Here is a 17525-nt window from a genome sequence, read left to right on the forward strand (position 1 = left end):
AGCCAGAGGCAGTCAATAGCAGTAGATAATTAGATAGTTGACTTCAGATGTGAAGATTCAAGGGAAAGTTGTAATTTATAATTCACTGTCCACCTGTAAATAAGCCTTTTATGCCTAATGTACTGTTACTTTAAGATATGTATGTTATTTGTAAATCTGAGACTATGAAGTGGATGGTAGAACTACTGAGGCTTCAAAATTCACATCCCTGTTATAGTTTCAGATAGCTATATTGAAGGGCATTGATATTCCAGTTGGGCTGGAAGGTTAAATCATTTTTGCAGACTATTGAAAACAGACTTTATAGACACTAAATTTGTTTTGTGACAAACTGTTCATTTCATTGTCTCTTTGCAGTTATTTCATCTTTACTTGATTTAAAAAATATTTTACAAAGAATGTAGAACAAGGATCCATGAACTTAGGTATAGAATGTTACCATTTTGTCATTGTTGCTTTAGAGTGTTACTTTTATAATAGAACATTACAGATAAAATTGAGTTCTTTGTTACCTCCTCTTATCATTTCCCTCTCCTCCCAACCTCCATATTCTGAAATTAAATGTATCCTTCTAATATATATTTATCTGTGCATAAACAAATAGTATTTTGTGTGATTTAGACATTGACATAATTATTGTGTCATATTGTGACTTTTTAAAATTTAATATGCCTTTCAATGTGATACATAACATTGTGTTTTTATGACACTGTGCAGTTAGCTCATAACTCTTTGGTAAATAGAGGAATGATGTCGGGACAATGAGAAAGCCGTGTTGGTTTATTTTCTAGGTAAAGGGAGCTGTGATAAAGAATGTAAAAGTACCATTTAGTGAGAAAGGGATAGGCTTTTAGCTTGGCTGCTTGCATAAACAGGAGTGCTTTTAGCTTTTAAATGAAACTCTTTCTTTCTTTCTTTCTTTCTTTCTTTCTTTCTTTCTTTCTTTCTTTCTTTCTTTCTTTCTTATTTATTTGTTAATGTGATCATCTCTACCTAGGTATTTTTCTCAAAGTTGAACAGTCCTAGCATAAAATGTTACAGCTTTTAACTCCTGGTGCTTACCTCCTCTTGTCTCTGCATCATCTTAGTACCCATAAACCAACCTATCTACTCTATTGTTTTTATGCATTAATTTTTTTAAAATTTATTTATTTATTTTGAGAGAAAGAGACAGCTATTGGGCAGAGGCAGAGAGAGAGGAGAGAATCTCAAGTGGGTTCCATACTGTCAGCACAAAGCCCAGCGTGGGGCTTGAACTCATGAACATGAGATATCGTGACCTGAGCCGAAACCAAGAGTCAGACTTAAGTGACTAAGCTACCCATAGGCGCCCGATGCATTTTTTTTTTTAACGTTTTGTTTATTTTTGAGACAGAGAGAGACAGAGCATGAATGGGAGAGGGGCAGAGAGAGAGGGAGACACAGAATCGGAAGCAGGCTCCAGGCTCTGAGCCATCAGCCCAGAGCCCGATGCGGGGCTCGAACTCACGGACCGCAAGATGGTGACCTGAGCTGAAGTCGGACGCTTAACCGACTGAGCCACCCAGGCGCCCCCCAATGCATTTTTTTTTCAACATTTATTTATTTTTTGGGACAGAGAGAGACAGAGCATGAACGGGTGAGGGGCAGAGAGAGAGGGAGACACAGAATCGGAAACAGGCTCCAGGCTCTGAGCCATCAGCCCAGAGCCCGACGCGGGGCTCGAACTCACGGACCGCGAGATCGTGACCTGGCTGAAGTCGGATGCTTAACCGACTGTGCCACCCAGGCGCCCCAGCCCCCAATGCATTTTTCATAGCTATAGAGAAATCCATTTGTCACGACTGTTTGGGCAGTCTTAAGTTATTACCCATTTTCCAAGGTTTCAGTTATTGTTATTTATTTTTACTTTCATTTTTAGTGCTCAGGTTCCAAACTTGTATAGGTTTAAAGTGGTATGCCCCAAACCCTACTTTCTTTTTCTTTTTCCTTTTCCTTTTCTTTTTCTTCTTTTTCTTTTTCTTTTTCTTTTTTCTTTTTCTTTTTCTTCTTCTTTTCCTTCTTTTTCTTCTTTTCCTTTTTCTTTTCCTTTTCCTTTTCCTTTTGCTTTTCCTTTAACTTTTTCTTTTTCTTTCTCTTTTTTTTTTCTTTTTCTTCCTCTTCCTCCTCTTCTTCTTCTTCTTCTTCTTCTTCTTCTTCTTCTTCTTTTCCTTTATATTTTCTTTCCTCCTTTCCTTTCTTTTCTTTTCTTTCCTTCCTTCCTTCCTTCATAATCACTGGTATTTTTCGTGTGTTTGATTTCACAGAATCAGTAGTATTTTAGTGTGTGATTCCCCCCACCCCCTGGAGGTTAGATGTTTAGGAATACATGTGTAGTTTTATAGTAGAGATTCCTTTTTAACAGTCACATAGTATTCCATTCTAGGTCTTTACCACATTTTATAAATATTTAGAGCATTTTCTTTTTCTTTCCTTTTTTTTTTCTTCTTAGCTATTGAAAACAGTGCTGTGGTGAATATCCTTTTGTAGGTTATATACATTGCTGAGAATTTGCTGCATCGTAGGGTATGCCCATATTCCACTGTTTTAGACATTGTACAGTTTCTCACTAAATAATTATACCATTATATTTAAATTCCTACCAGTAGTATGAGTACCTTTCTTCCATGTTCTTATAAACATTTGATACCATCGGATCTTTTATTTTCTTTTTAATCTTATAGATCTATAGTAGTATCCACATGTTACAGTGTTTCATATTTGTGATTACAAGGGAAGTTAGATATCTTTTCACGTTTACTGGCCACTTAAATTTCTTTTCCTGTGTCTAGCCTGTTCAGATATTTCTCTCCATTTTTCCATTGAGTTCTTGCTCATTCTCATTGATTTGTAGTACTTCTTACTGTGAATACTGTGAATTCTTACTGTGAATTCCGTATTGTGAATACTAGGCCTTTGTCTTCCTTCTGCTTATGTGTCTTTTTCTCTTTCATAAGTGCTTTTATTTTCTTTATCTTTTTGTTATTTATTTTTTTTAAAAATTTACATCCAAATTAGCATATAGTGCAACAATGATTTCAGGAGTAGATTCTTTTTTTTTTTTTTTTTTTTTTCAACGTTTATTTATTTTGGGGACAGAGAGAGACAGAGCATGAACGGGGGAGGGGCAGAGAGAGAGGGAGACACAGAATCGGAAACAGGCTCCAGGCTCTGAGCCATCAGCCCAGAGCCCGACGCGGGGCTCGAACTCACGGACCGCGAGATCGTGACCTGGCTGAAGTCGGACGCTTAACCGACTGCGCCACCCAGGCGCCCCAAGATTCTTTTTTTTTTAATGAGAATTTAATTTTAATTTTTTAAAAATTTACATCCAAATTAGTATATAGTGCAACAGTGATTTCAGGAGTAGTTTCCTTAGTGCCCTTTACCCACTTAGCCCATCCCCCCTCCCACAACCCCTCCAGTACCCCTCAGTTTGTTCTCCATATTTATGAGTCTCTTCTGTTTTGTCCCCCTCCCTGTTTTTATATTATTTTTATTTCCCTTCCCTTATGTTCATCTGTTTTGTCTCTTAAAGTCCTCATATGAGTGAAGTCATGATATTTGTCTTTCTCTGACTAATTTCCCTTAGCATAATACCCTCCAGTTCCATCCACGTAGTTGCAAATGGCAAAATTTTATTCTTTTTGATTGCTAAGTAATGCTCCATTGTATGTATATGTCTGTGTGTGTGTGTATATATATATATATATACACACACATACACCACGTCTTCTTTATCCATTCATCCATCAATGGACATTTGGGCTCTTTCCATACTTTGGCTATTGTTGATAGTGCTGCTATAAACATGGGGGTGCATGTGTCCCTTCGAAACAGCACAGGTATTTATCCTAGTAGTGCATTTGCTGGGTCGTAGGGTAGTTAATATTTTTAGTTTTTTTGAGGAACCTCCATACTGGTTTACAGAGTGGCTGCACCAGCTTGCATTCACATCATAAGTGCTTTTTGTGACTTGTCTTAGTATAACTTGGGAGCAGGGAAGGTTTAAAGACATTAATCTTCTATTTCTTTAGTTTTAAAGTTTTGATTTTCAGCATAAATCATTAATCAGTCTTGCTTTATTTTTTGTACAGCTGTGATTTAGGCACTAATTAAATTTTTTTCCACATTAAAAAATATTGAATAGTCTACTTTTCCCTTATGGATTTGTAGTGTTTAAGAATTGAGCCAAAATTGGGAAGAAACTTGCAAGTTTATCAGATCTTTCCACATTCTCAACTTCAGTGTTTTAGACTAAAGCTTAGACTCAAGTGTCTGATTTGTTTGTTCATGTAAACTTTGAGATTCAGTGTCAGTGTTGTTATTTGTGATATTTGGCACTCTGCTGTAACTGAGATGAAACAAAGTAAATACTCCATTAAATAAATGTTTAGTGATTGACTATGAAGTATTTTGGTGTGTGGTGAGAAGAGTTCCCACAACTTACTTTATTGGGGGAGGTAACAGCATGAAAATAGGTGGAAAAATTGCTGTGCCTTTTTGGCTGAGTGTCAGATATGTCGTAAAGATAATAGGTGCTAAAGGATCTTGGAGAAAATATTTTTCAGAGATTTTGGAAGTAACACTTGAGTTGGTCTTTAAAGATAGGAAGTTAGATGAATAATTAGTGCGCTCTATGTCTGTCAAAGACGCAAAATGTTTTGCGGTAAAAATAATGGACTATTTTGGCTGAATGCAAGTTTTTCTATGGGAGTGTGTATAATGGGATTTAAGGCCAAAAGTATGGATTGAAGCCAGTGGTACAGTGCATTTTGAGTGTCATTTAAAGGTATTAAGACTCATTGAGGTGCTTGGGTGGCTCAGTCAGTTAAGTGTTTGACTTCAGCTCAGGTCACGATCTCATGGTTTTTGAGTTTGAGCCCCAGGTTGGGCTCTGTGCTGACAGCTCAGAGCTTGGAGCCTGCTTGGGATTCTGTGTCGCCCTCTCTCTCTGCCCCATCCCAATTCTGTTCTGTCTCTCTCTCACTCTCTCAAATATAAATAAACATTAAAAAAAATTTTTTTTTAAAGGTATTAAGACTATTTGAAAGATACTAGGGAAATCACAGGTTTTGGAGACAGGAGAAGGAAGATAGAATGCTTTAATGGATTAATCTTAGTGAGAAGGAAAGATTTTATTGAAGAGGAAAGAGTTGAAGTTATAAAGTGTAGTGAGAGTGGAAGCAAATGGATAGCTAATAGACATAATACCTTTTATTCATGTTAAGACTTTGCATGTTCCCATCCATTTTCTCAGTTTATTCTGACATCTTTGAAAATTAGGGAATATGTTATTCATGCCCAAAATCATACCGGTGATAGTCGGTAGGCCACGGGCTTGGTAGTAGGTAGCTCTGTGACAGGCAAATACCAGCCTGTTTTTAGATGAGAAATGTATTTTATGTAGTAGGTGCTGGTTATTACATTTTGTAACATTCCCTGATTTTAAGAATCTAAGGACAAAGTGATATGAATCTTAGCCGTTGAAATTCTCCAGTAGCATCAGCATAGTTGAAAGAGGTTAGAATGACAAAATTAAGTGCTTTTGATAACCTTTAGAATTGACTCTTGAAAAGAAAAATCAAACTGCTTCCTCAAAATGCAATTTTATGGAAATAAACTTTTTCCCCCCAAAACTAAACTTGAGCTTTGATGTGAGGGCATTTCAAAGACTAAAGATGGAATGAAAATATGCAAAATATGTAAAAATAATAAGATATTTAGAAAATGAAGCCAACTCTCAATGCTCATGTACAGTTTTCTGTAGGTAACTTTATAAAATGAAATCAGAGTTTCATTCTTGTTCTCCTACTGCCTCCATTCCTGGAAATTGTGCTGAAAAACAAGGTTTAATTATACAAGTTAAGAAAGTAGAAGGCCCAGTCTATCAGTAAGAATGGGATAGCTTACATTGTAGTAACAGCATTACAATCTCCGTGGTGGCATAACACAAGGAATACATGCTTTCATACAGGTCGTAGTCCAGCTAGTGAGTTATGTTTAATTAAGTAAAATAAGAGCTTTCTTTCTCTGTTACAAGTAAGATCAGCAGCAACTTTAGCACCAAGTAGGGGATACTTCTCAGCTGTATTTGAAGCTTGTAGTTTTCATCAACCACATGTCTCTTTCTGCAGCACTTGTGTAGCAGGGTTTTCAATTCCTTTTAGATCACGAGCCTCTTCAGTATCTCTGTTAAGAAACCCAATTTCCCAGGTACTCTCTTTTGAGGTATGTTATAGTAAGATCAGTGGCAGTACTGCAGTATAGCCTCTGCGTACCCTGCCTCTCCATCGTATTCTTTTCTGTTTGTGATCTGTTCATTTGTCCAAATTCTTACTGAGGCTCTTTCTGTGTGTTAGGACTTTGTATAGATGCTAGGGACACGGTAGTGGATAAAACAGGTAAGTTCCCTTCTCTTTGTGAATTTATTTTTAATGGTGGGAGGAAAACAGACAAATGTAAAAAAAAATAAATGAATAAGATGATAATTTTCGATAGTCATTAGTGCTTTGAAAGAGAAAAGGTGAGTAATGGGAGGTGGAAAATGGCATTTGATACTTTAATTTGGATGTTGTAGGATAGCCTCTCTGAGGTTATTTGGTCAGAAAAACCCAGAAAGGTGTAGAGGAGATAAGGAATGAATTCCTTTTGAGGAGGATCTTGATATTAGAAGAAGGTAGACTTACCGTGATAGATGTGGTTGCCAACTCCTCTACGAGAGCTATGTCAAGAAGATAGCGTGCAATTAGGAAAGGAACGTGGCCTTTGGAGTCAGGATGTATAGACCTCTGTTTGACTTCCTACCCCCACCTCCCCCATACCCATACATATGCATGTTCTTCCTTAAAGATGTTTCACTCTAGAGCATGCATTTCTTACTGTGTAAAGGTGGGGAATCCCACCTGTTTGAGTTGTTGGTAGGAATTAGATTTTGAGTGTCTGTACTTTGCATGTAGATATGAAATGGATTTATTATTTCATCTTGTTATCTTTTGCTCAGGAACTTCCTTTTCATAAAGGGAAAATCAGAGAAGAAAATCACCTATGTTGGTAATTTAGTGAATAAATAGGTTCCCCTCCCCCCCCCGTGCCTGTACTATACCAGCTACTGTTAAATCAAATGTTAAAATAGGTAAATAAGAACTTTTCTAATTTCTCTTTAAGAAAAGCCAGTGGTTTTTAAGGAAGGACAAAAATAAAGAAGAAAGTAATTGGGAAAATATGAGCTAAGAAGTTAGCCTGATTAGCCTGTTTCCCTAAACCAAATCTGTAGCCTTGGTGTTGGTTGTGGTGGAACAGATCAAGTCTGTTTAAAAGTGGGCCAGCTGTGTGAGGAGCTAGACAGTAAAAAAGCTTTTAGTGTGTTAGGATTTGTGTAAGCTCTAGCTCCTTAGGGTAAAACTAATTTTGATAGGTCTTGTCTGGGGAACTAAAGTCTTATATTTAGAAGAGTGATCTGGAGGAAATTATTATTATTATTATTTTATTTATTTTTTAAGTCCTTTGGAATGGAAAAGTTAGTTCTAAGAAGATGAGGGGGCTCAAATGAAATGCCTTTGAAAAGTTGTTTCAGATACTGAGAAAGGAGAGAAAGCAGACATTTGTCAGGACTTGTTATTAAAAGTTGAGGGGCGCCTGGGTGGCGCAGTCGGTTAAGCGTCCGACTTCAGCCAGGTCACGATCTCGCGGTCCGTGAGTTCGAGCCCCGCGTCGGGCTCTGGGCTGATGGCTCAGAGCCTGGAGCCTGTTTCCGATTCTGTGTCTCCCTCTCTCTCTGCCCCTCCCCTGTTCATGCTCTGTCTCTCTCTGTCCCAAAAATAAATAAAAAAAAAAACGTTGAAAAAAAAAAATTAAAAAAAAAAAAAAGTTGAGGATTTGTGTTCAACTCTTGGTAGAAGTATTGGCAGTATAAATACAGAAAAAAATAATAATGTTGGTTGAGGACCTTGGATCTATATTGAAACTTTATTTTTCTTAGAGAACCTGTGCTGCGGAAAAAAAAAAGAGCTACCTCCAGTCCAGTTTCCCACTGTGTCTCCATTGACACTTGGAGAGAGAGGAGCTCCTGGTTACTACTGGGTCGGGTAGTTCAGGCTCCACTTGGCCTCCATTGAAGCCTTGACTGAAGGGCAGGTGTGCCTCATTAGTACTGCCTTGTGGCCTCCACTGGCAGTGGGAAGAGAGGAGACTCATTCCCCGCCCTCTCCAGTGGGGAAGGGAGTCTTGGCTCTCCACTTGGCCTTCTCTGATACCACCCTGGCTGGGTGAGTGGGGTAGTGGTTGTGATTGGGGTGTCTGGTTATAGCCTGGTGAGGGTGGAAGGAAGTCTAGGTTCCCTACTTAGCTTTGGCTGGCATGGGTGGGGAGGGGGCTACAATTTTGTTTTTTGGGTTTTTTTTCCCCTGTGTTATTTGACTGTAGTAGAGTGATTTTATCGGCTAGGAGTTTTCTGTCTTGCTAGGCTACCCTTTTCTTGGTCCTCTGGTTGGAGAGACCCCAGCTTTTCTTGGAGCGCCCCACCCCTCCCACCCCCCGCCTCATTGGCATTAACAGGTTGTCAGCTTCTCCAGTATTTAGTCTAGAATATATGAGGCAAAAAGAAACCTCGTGAACTCACTAACCAGGTTCTAAGGAACCTGGGCTCTCTTGGCTGACCTGTCTTCTTTTCTTCACTTTTCAGAATATTTTTATCTGTATTTTTAAGTTATTTATTGCTTTAGAGAGAGAGTGTGGGAGGGGAGAGAGAGAACCCCAAGCAGGCTCCCGCGCTGTCAGCACAAAGCCCTGTGCGGGACTTGAACTCACTAACTGTGAGATCTTACCTGAGCTGAAATCAAGAGTCTGATGCTTAATCTAGTGAGCCACCCAGGCGCCTCCAGATTATTTTTATCTATTTATTTTTAATATGTAATGTCTAGAGTTTTTAACATTTTATCTAGTGGGAAGAAGAAGGAAAAGTACATCTGTCCTATCTTTACGTAAGGGAAATCTAGTTGGTGATGCAGTTTTTAAAAGTACTTATTTTAATTCCAGTTAGTTAACATACAGTGTTATATTAGTTTCAGATGTACAATATAGTAATTCAACTCTTCCATATATCACCCTGTGCTCATCACGCCAAGTGCACTCCTTAATCCCCATCACCTATTTCACCCATCTCCCCACTTCCTTCCCCTCTGGTAAGCATCAGATAGATGGTTATGCACTTAATAGATTGTAATGCATATCCTTAAAGTCTAAAAACTCACTACATAGAGTTTCTTTTAGAAATGGTTTAATAATAGCTAGTTTTTCTTGGGGCGGCTGGGTGGTTCAGTCGGTTAAGCATCCGACTTTTTGGCTCAGGTCATGATCTCACAGTTTGCGAGTTCGAGCCCCATGTCGGGCTCGGAACTTGGAGCTTGCTTCGGATTCTGTGTCTCCTTCTCTCTCTGCCCCTCCCCCACTGGTGCTTGCTTGCTCTCTCTCTCTCTCTCTCTCTCTGTCAAAAATAAATAAATGTAAAAAAAAATTTTTAATAATAGCTAGTTTTTCTTAAAAGTAGAGAAATATCAGTGAAATAAGGTATTAAAAGAAGTTAACAGAAATACTTTTATTAGTTGTACAGTGTTTGGTGTATAAGGGATGTTAATTTGTGAGCTTTGATAGAGCTTTCTTGTGAGCTTTATACTGATGGTATTATAGTTTATTACATGATATTGTTACATATTTTTACTTTAGAAAATAAATATATATATTCACAGAAGAGGTCTCAGGTGCTGGTAAAGGAATTGCTGTTCCTTGCCTTTTTATTTATTTATTTCTTTTTATTATTTAAAAAAAAAAATTTTTTTTTTTCAACGTTTATTTATTTTTGGGACAGAGAGAGACAGAGCATGAACGGGGGAGGGGCAGAGAGAGAGGGAGACACAGAATCGGAAACAGGCTCCAGGCTCTGAGCCATCAGCCCAGAGCCCGACGCGCGGCTCGAACTCACGGACCGCGAGATCGTGACCTGGCTGAAGTCGGACGCTTAACCGACTGCGCCACCCAGGCGCCCCTGTTCCTTGCCTTTTTAAATGTAAAACGAAATTTTGATCCCTTTTGAAGAGTTCTCAGAGCTTGGTAAAGTGTTTGAGACTTTTTATATAATAAAGAACAAGGAAACAAGTTATTAACACTTAAATATTTTCAGGAAGCTGACAAGTTACTAAAAATCTTTTGGATATTTTTTCTTTATTTTGACTTAAATTTCTAGCCTTTTTTTTCCCTCATTTACAAAAAGGTTAAAATCATTGAATCCTTTTTTTTGAAAACTTAGGCAGTTTGACAACTTACCTCTCATTAAAAATGTTTATTTCTTTTTTTTTTAACGTTTATTCATTTTTGAGAGAGAGCAGAGTGTGAGTGGGGGAGGGGCAGAGAGAGAGGGAGACAGAATCTGAAGCAGGCTCCAGGCTCCGAGCTGTCAGCACAGAGCCCTATGCGGGGCTCGAACTCACAGAGTGTGAGATCACGACCTGAGCTGAAGTTGGACGCTTAACCGACTGAGCCACCCAGGCGCCCCTTATTTTATTTCTATATTCCATTGATTAAATGGTTAAGTAGACATTAAATCTTTAAGTATATTTAAAATCTTTTTAAAAAGTTAGTTTTAAAGAAAAACTAGCAATATGGGGAATAAGATGGTGATCTGTGACTAGTTTGGATGAGTCTTAGTGATTTCTTGCTTTTTAAATATCGCAGCTTTTGGGGTGCCTGGGTGGCTCAGTCCATTAAGTGTCTGGCTCTTGATTTCAGCTCAGGTCATGATCTCATGGTTGTGAGTTCGAGCCTTACCTTGATTCTCTGTCTTCCTCTCTCTCTGCCTGTTCCCTGCTCACGCTCGTGCACTCTCTCTTGTTGTCTCAGAACAAAACTTTATCACATCCTTTTTCTGGAAGAATGCTGATTTCGTTTTTAAATCTGTTGATACTCCACTGTTCTTATAAGAAGAATTAGGTTTTTAATTCAGGAAATGGCAATATGATTTTATGTGACCTTAATTTTTTTGAATCATTTATTTTATGAACTGGCTTTGTATCAGGAGAAAATTTTGTGTTTGATTTACTTTCACTATTTGAAACACATTAGGTATCAGAATACTAAATGGAAGACAACTCTACTTCCTTTCTGGGAATTACAATAAAAACAGTAGATAAAATGTCAAAGTTGTGTGTAGTCACTTAAGATACATCATAATATATATTTTATTACTGTACAACATTATTCACATTGATTAAGAACAGTTTGTTCTGTGACTTGGAATATTTTTGATAATATTCTGAATCCTACTATGGAGACTATATTCACTGAGTTAAAGAAAGAGTTCAGTACAGGTAATGCTAGAAAAGATGTGTTAAGATGTGTATTTAGTAATGTGTGCTCATACAACTAAGATCTTTCTCTAAATGCCCTAGGACAATTTGACTTGTAGCACTGTTATTTCTGAGCACACCAAATTTTTTATTTAAAAAAATCACTGAAATAATACATGTTGAAACAAAATTCAAGGAATATAGAAGTGGCTATTGTGAAAAGTACATTTCTTTCCTTACAGCCCTCCCCCCAGTCTCCTTCCACTTTTCGGAATCTGGTAGATACCTTATAGACTGTTACCTATGTTTTTAACTGAATTATTTTTATTCTCTTCCCCATTTGTATACTGTATTTTACACCATAAATTTAAATTCAAAACATTATTATATAAACTATGTTAATGTTCACCTGGGACTTACCTGGGAAGTTAAATTCTAATTTTTCCCCTTAAGGAGAAATAATAAATTTTGTTCCTGCTACGGTATTTCAAATCGTTAGAAATAATTTATTTAAAAAAATTTTTTTTAATGTTTATTTTTGAGAGAGAGACAGAGTGCAAGCTAGGGAGGGGCACAGAGAGGGGGAGACCAGAATCCAAAGCAGGCTCCAGGCTCTGAGTGTCAGCACAGAGCCTGATTCAGGGCTTGAATTCACGAACTGTGAGATCATGACCCAAGCTGAAATCAGATGCTTAACCGACTGAGCCACACAGGCACCCCTCAAGTTGTAGAAATAATTTAAATCAGGAAGGTTTGAGTGCCAGAACCTGGGTTTCTGGGATATCTCCTGACCTGGCTTTTTGGATCAGCACTCATTGTCTACTTGATAATGTCATCTGTGGCCTCAAGGAGTCTAGCAGCTTTGGGAGAAGGATCTTCCTTCAGTAGGCCTGATGTCTTTTGAGTCATAGATACTGTAGCCCTCATTATTGGCAGTTCTTATCCTAAAATCCCTTCAACCTAGGACTGAAAGCACAAATAACATATTTAAATCCATGTAACTAGTGTGAAAAATGTGACTATTATAAATTGTTGGGGTATTTTCAGTCCATTTCAGTGTGGTATGTCTGAGTTATTTATTTAGTGTTTTTCCCACTTTGCTTCACTTGGCTCTCATTAACATTCTTGTGATGGAGAAAAGAAAGGAGTAGGAAAGAAAAGGAGTAGCCACTGAAAATGAATGTATGTAACTTTTCCTCTCTTTTCCTACTTTTGCCTTTTCCAAATGGGGGAGGGATAGTTGGCAATAGGAAGGCCCTTTGTCCAGGTTGGAGAGACAATAATTATGTGGAGAAGAGCATATTTGGGAGAGAGAATAGACTTAGAAACTTTCAAAATAGTCCTGTTATATCTGTTATTGTTGTTTTCCTTCATGATTTTGATATGATGGCACTCAGAAGGTACATACTGATTTCATATTAAGATTTTCTCCTGTTGGTCCTTTTCAGTTTGGACTTAAAGGTTTTTTGTTACTATACAACTTAATTTGGTCATAAGAAAAATGAAAATCTAATGATTTGATGTAGATCCTTCTGGATTATTCCTTATACACTATCATTTATATTCTAAAAACAATATACTACAGGAATGGGGCAAACCATTTTTATTAGGTTGGAAATCTCATTTTTCAAGTGCGGGTCTAATGTTGATGCAAAGCTAAAACAGTGGGCATATGTTAAATATTTAATCCTGCTTATATTCTTAAATCTTTAGTAAAAATCACTTTTCTGTATCTTCTGATTTATGTTTCATAGAGTTGGAGGTACTAGTTCTATATAACACTTTTGGAAATTCTGAATGTCAAATTAAAAATATTGTGTATTCCTTAAATTTTAATTAGCATAAGCAGAACTCACTCTGCTTAGGGTAACCTCTTTCATTTGAGAAATAAGAATAAGTTTTTGCCCTTTAATTTGTGTCATTCTTTGTGACTTTTATAGAAGTTAATTGCTTACTTTTTTCAGATTATGTGATCATGCACTGGCAATAATTAGATAACCAAATTATTAATAAAGATACAGCATGAAGAAGTGGTTTGTGAATTTTGTTGATCATCTTTTAAGTTGTTTTTGGTTAGTGCAGTCAGAGTTAAATATCTTTGATTATTTTAATAGATGAAGAATAACTATATCCTTTCCAACCTTTTTAGCTCCTTCTCATTTGCTTATATTTATCTCCCATTTGTTTATGTTTCTTATCTCCATTTAATTTGCTACTTCTTATTCTTTATCTGTGAAGCAAATAAATCAGTGTAGTTGCATTCTTATTTATTTATTCTTATTTTTGTTGGCCTATTTTATTGCATTACATTATTACATCAATTTTAGGGAGAATTGATAACTTTATGATAATTGGGTTTTTAATTACTGAATGTGGCACGACTTCCCTTTTGTATGTCTTCTTTTAATTTCATACTTTGCATATTTTCTGTTAGAACTATGACGTAGAGCAGGGTTCATCAGACTACAAATTTTTCTGACCACCTATGAAGTGTTACTAAGGTTTTCAGTGTTTCTTCCTTCTTCTGCCCTTTACTTCCTTTTACCTAATCAGCCAGTAAATAAAACACATGTTAACATAGTAGCATCTATTTTCCACCAGCTTCACTTACTTTCCTGATTTTGAAAACGATTCCAGGAAATCCAGTGAAAAAGTGTCCTCACTTAAGAAGAGCATCAAGTATTGACAAATTCAGAAAACCTTTTAATTTCGTCCTACAAATGAGAAAAATCTCTTAGAAAATAGGTAATATCAATGCAAAACTGTCCAACAAAAAGACAGTGTGCATAATGAGTGTGGTATGCTCTTCGTTATAGTATTTGATGGGGAGATTAAAAATTGTAATGTTAAGTGAGGAATGGGTCCATAATTTGAGAGTTTGGTTTGATCTGAACGTTTCAGAACTATGAAAATATTTGCCATTCTTGATGGACCTGCATTTCTTAAGATTTTCCATTTTCGTAGGAAAAATAGGAAAGTAACTTCACTGAGTGTAAAATTTTATAGAATTTGTTTTTGTTTTTCAGAAAAATACAAAATATATTTTTTCAGTATATATAATCTGCTTGCATATCTTCTGTTATACCTATGACTTAGAGCAGGGTTCATCAAACTATAGCCCACAGGCCACATCTAACTGCCTGTTTTTATAATGCCCATGAGCTGAGAATGCTAGTTAAGAATTCATAAATAGTTGGAAGAAATCAGATGAACAATATTTAACATCATATGAAAATTATATGAAATTGAAATTTTAGTATCTATAAAATTTTGTTGGAGCATAGCTATGCTTATTCATGTAAGTATATAACTGTTTTTCCACTACAAATGGCACAGTTCATTTTTCCAACAAATTATATGGCCCATAAATCCTAAAGTATTTTACTATCTGGCCTCTTCTAGAAAAAGTTTGCCCAACCTGACTTAGAAATTATTGTTTGTTTTATTGTTTGTTTATGTATCTCAGAGTTTCTTTGTATCTTGGGGTAGAGGTGGTATCTTAGCCTTTCTTTACCTCTTTCTCTAGTTCTGAGAAGACTTAAACTCATAATGAGTCACTGTTACCAAAGTGTTGCGTTTTTTAGAGATGTGGGGGAGAGAAAAATGTTGAAGACTGTTGCTATCATGTTTTGTATAATAACCACCGTTCCTGTTTTTTTGGGTATTTTACATTTGAGGATTTAATTTGATAAAATACAACTTAATTTGCCTGTTTACTGTTCCCCTGTTATAGGAAATTAAGAGAGAGCCAGAATCCAAGGATGACAATTTGCCCATTAAACGGGAAAGACATGGGAATGTAGCAAGTCTTGTACAACGGATAAGTACATACGGACTTCCAGCTGGAGGAATTCAGCCACATCCACAGACCAAAAACATTAAGAAGAGTATGTAAATAATTTCTTTCCTGTTTAAATAATTCAAAATAAAGAATGTTTTATAACTGTTTAGAAGTTATGAAAAGAAAAATTAGCTTAACCTTTTGTGGCCGACTGCAGAAACTTCGTACATATTCACATTTAAGTTACCAGCCCTGTAGTCATTTTTCATAAGATATTTGAGCATGAACTGCTGATGACTATTAATAGGAATTATAAATTAAAATATTAGGCTTTGTTTTCTTATTAGCCTTACAGACTGTTGAATAGTTAATGCTTTGCCTTAAATTTATTTTAATACCATTTATTTAATGGGATGTTTAATGTTTGTTCATTTTAAGCAGTGTAGATGCAAGAATTTTGATAGTATGTTTTCTCCAGTGGTCAGACATCTGAACATATACTCAGTTTTCCAAGGTCATTGGCCCAGCAGAGTGCCCTTTAAATATTTGGTATTCTATAAATATGTTAGAACATTTTAGTATAGAGGGAGAGCACTCCATTTGAAATCAGACATGAGTTTGAGTCCATCCTATGACCTTAGATCATTTAAATCTTTTTTTTTTTTAACGTTTATTTATTTTTGAGACAGAGAGAGACACAGCATGAACGGGGTAGGGGTAGAGAGAGAGGGAGACACAGAGTCAGAAGCAAGCTCCAGGCTCTGAGCCATCAGCCCAGAGCCCGATGCGGGGCTCGAACTCGCGGGCCGCGAGATGGTGACCTGAGCCGAAGTCGGACGCTTAACCGACTGAGCCACCCAGGCGCCCCCCCTTAGATCATTTAAACTCTTGAATTTTATTTTGCTTCTGGTGAGAAAGTGGTAAATAACATAGATTGTATTGCTGTTTTCAGAATGCTTACAGTATTGGGAAAGACTCATTAAAAAAAGTATTCAACATTAAATGTGTACAAAATACAACATTATGGGAGCAGATAGTATTTTAACATAGTACGATCTGAAGCCCCTTGAGAGATTGAATACTGATTACTAGGATGAGAGTTAGTAGTAAATGAGTATTTAACCACATTTATCTTATGTCAGTGCCTTTGATACTGTGGCTTGTAAAGTCCCCTGTGGAACCACGTAGTCCACAGTGAAGAAATTTTGTTCACATATATTATCTAAATTTCTCCTTATATCTTGTTACTTTCTGTGTTACTGTCTGTGAAGTTTGGGGGAAGACTTTACTTTCTAGGTGCTGTCATCCTTTGATTATTTTCATAAAATGAAAACACATTTTCATAAAAATGAAAAAGATTTCTTGACAGAAGACAAGGACAGAAGAATTCTTCTAGGACAGAAGAATGCTGTGTGTTTTTTGTTTCCCACTAAACATGTACAACCAGTATTTAGGTACAGCCTGTACTGCTTTCAGCCTACTGCCTGAAGGTGGACAGGTTCAGTACTTCTAATTGTCCTGGATGTTCAGACTCTGTTTCTTTAGAGACGTGGGGACAAATTACAGAGTGTGTTCATATCCTACAGGTGAAACTGTATATAGAATTTCTGTGCACAGGAGAATTTTTAGGCCCATGGAAGAGTTACTTATGACCTCGATTGTAAAATCAATTTACCACTTTTAGCTTTGCTGAGCTAAAAGAAAGAACAGTTTTCTTAAGTAGAGGCTAGACCAAGGGCTTCAAGATTATGATCATTTTATTCATTTTGTCTCCTAGTAGGAAAAGACACACTACATTTTACTTTCCTCAAGAACACTGGTCATAATTCTTTTTCTTGTAAAAGAAAACCTGTTATGTAGCTGCTGCCAGGAGACTTAGACTTTTTCCTAAGGATGCTCCATAACTTGTTTTTAAGTGCATGTGCTACAAGGACTAAATTGGTCATTTGGTGCTAACATATAAAACAGGATGCAGGTTGCTTTTGCTTTGATTGCTTTTCCAGGAAAAGCAAGCTAATGTTTTTTTTTTTTTTTTTTAATCTAATTTTTTTTAGTTACTGTTTGTATCTTATCCTTAATTCACAAAATAGACCACTTACTCAAAAGGTGGTTTATTGTAATGTTAAATAGTAGTGGATACTACTAACCAATATTATTAATAATTTTAAAAACCCCACAAAACCATTGTAAAGGTTGATAATAATCACTGCAGTGTGAATGTTCAATTTTAATCTCTGTGTGCCAAGGCAAGTGAAATCTGCGTGTGTATTAAATGTATAAGCAACTAAAAAGGAGAATTTCGGGTACATCCTGTGGGGTTAAGTATCTGGAAGCTGGAATTGTTAGCTATTTTTCTGTAGTTTCCAAAGCCAAAAAAGTGTTGGTTT

At 36.6% G+C, this 17525-nt stretch overlaps 1 protein-coding gene across 1 annotated transcript in view; it reads left to right on the plus strand.

The window, feature by feature from the left end:
- The window catches only part of CD2AP (CD2 associated protein), a 141614-nt gene that overhangs the window by 41327 nt on the left and 82762 nt on the right, over window positions 1-17525 (plus strand). The window contains exon 3 of the mRNA XM_086707028.1: window positions 15091-15244. Within this exon, the coding sequence (XP_086563154.1) occupies window positions 15091-15244 (154 nt within the window). The remainder of the gene's footprint in view (window positions 1-15090; window positions 15245-17525) is intronic.

This window comes from Puma concolor, chromosome B2 (assembly GCF_028749965.1).
Source record: "Puma concolor isolate L17-30 chromosome B2, mPumCon1.1.hap2, whole genome shotgun sequence".
Taxonomy (NCBI): Eukaryota; Metazoa; Chordata; class Mammalia; order Carnivora; family Felidae; genus Puma; species Puma concolor.